Here is a 1459-nt window from a genome sequence, read left to right as displayed (position 1 = left end):
ATTTTATGTATTTTTTTAATATTTTTATTTACTTTTAAAATATTTTTAATTATTTTATTTCATTTGTTTTATTTTATTTTATTTATTTTATTTCAATATATATTTTTATTTATTTTATTTTATTATATATTTTTATTTATTTTATTTTATTATATTATATATTTGTATTTATTTTATTTCATTTAATTATATATTTTTATTTATTTTATTATATATTTTATTTATGTATTTCTATTTATTTATTTCATTTTATGATCATTTTCTTTTCTTTTCTTATATTTTTATTTTTATTTTATTTAGTTTATTATTTTATTTATTTAAGCTGGAACGACTGGTTGCTTATATTTTTTGTTGAATAAATAAATAAAAATAAAAATAAAAGTATCTTCAGGTTAGGATAAGGGTTTTCTTACCACCATCAGAGGCCATTCATGGGCTGATATGTAGTCATGAGGACCCGTCATGCTGATCTGCACTGCAACACAAAACACACACACACACACACACACACACACACACACACACACACACACACACACACACACACACACACACAGAATAAATATACACACACACCACACACACACACACACACACACTGAATATACTGTACAGGAACATTTTCTCTATTAAAACTAGAACTAATAAAAGCTGCTAGATGATGATGATGATGGGATGATGATGAGGATGATGATGATGATGAGGATGATGATGATGATATGAGTGTGTACTGACGCTGAAGGCTCCAGGTTGCAGGAGGGTCGGGGGCTCGGCCTTTCTCTTTCACCTCCTGGATGTTGAGGATGAACATGTACGGTCCGTCCTCCCAACTCTCTGCTACAGCGTCAAAGTGAGGATGAGAAGCAACCTGAGGGAGGAGAGACCAGCGATTCAATATCCATGAATACACACACACACACACACGCACGCACACGCACACACACACACACACACACACACTTTTGACTGTTCCTTCTTTCCTTCCTTCCTCCATCCCCCTTTCTTCCTCCCTTCATTTCCTTCCTCCCTTCCTTCTTTTTCTCTGTCCTTCTTTCCTTCCTTCCTCCTCCCTCTTTTCCTCTCTCCTCCCTCCTTCCTTCTTTCCTTCTTTCCTCTGTCCTTAATTCCTTCCTTTCCTTCTTCCCTTCCTTCTTTCTTTTTCTCTGTCCTTCTTTCCTTTCTCCCTACCTACCTCCCTCCCTACATTCCCTTCTTTCCTCTGTCCTTCATTCCTTCCTCCCTTCCCTCCATCCCCCTTTCTTCCTACCTTCCTCCCTTCCTTTCTCTCTCCCTCCTCCCTCCTTGTTTCCTCTGTCCTTCATTCCTTCCTTTTCTTCCTCCATCCCCCTTTCTTCCTACCTTCCTCCCTTCCTTCTTTTTCTCTGTCCTTCTTTCCTTTCTCCCTTTCTCCCTCCTTCCTTCTCTGCAAACCATAATTTGCTTCAACAAGGAGCCTTTA

At 36.8% G+C, this 1459-nt stretch overlaps 1 protein-coding gene across 1 annotated transcript in view; it reads right to left on the bottom strand.

Annotated features, from left to right (window-relative positions):
• The window catches only part of LOC128361021 (transmembrane protein 87A-like), a 15014-nt gene extending 14210 nt beyond the window's left edge, over positions 1 to 804 (bottom strand). The window contains exons 1-2 of the mRNA XM_053321594.1: positions 736 to 804; positions 414 to 475 (exon numbers count right to left, since the gene is read on the bottom strand). Of these exons, the coding sequence (XP_053177569.1) occupies positions 414 to 464 (51 nt within the window). The 5' untranslated portion in view covers positions 465 to 475; positions 736 to 804. The remainder of the gene's footprint in view (positions 1 to 413; positions 476 to 735) is intronic.
• Between the last annotated feature and the right edge of the window lie 655 nt (positions 805 to 1459).

The sequence above is a fragment of the Scomber japonicus genome, chromosome 6, assembly GCF_027409825.1.
Source record: "Scomber japonicus isolate fScoJap1 chromosome 6, fScoJap1.pri, whole genome shotgun sequence".
NCBI classification, from domain to species: Eukaryota; Metazoa; Chordata; class Actinopteri; order Scombriformes; family Scombridae; genus Scomber; species Scomber japonicus.
Note: the sequence above shows the minus strand (reverse complement) of the source record. Positions and strands in the feature narration are given on the sequence as shown.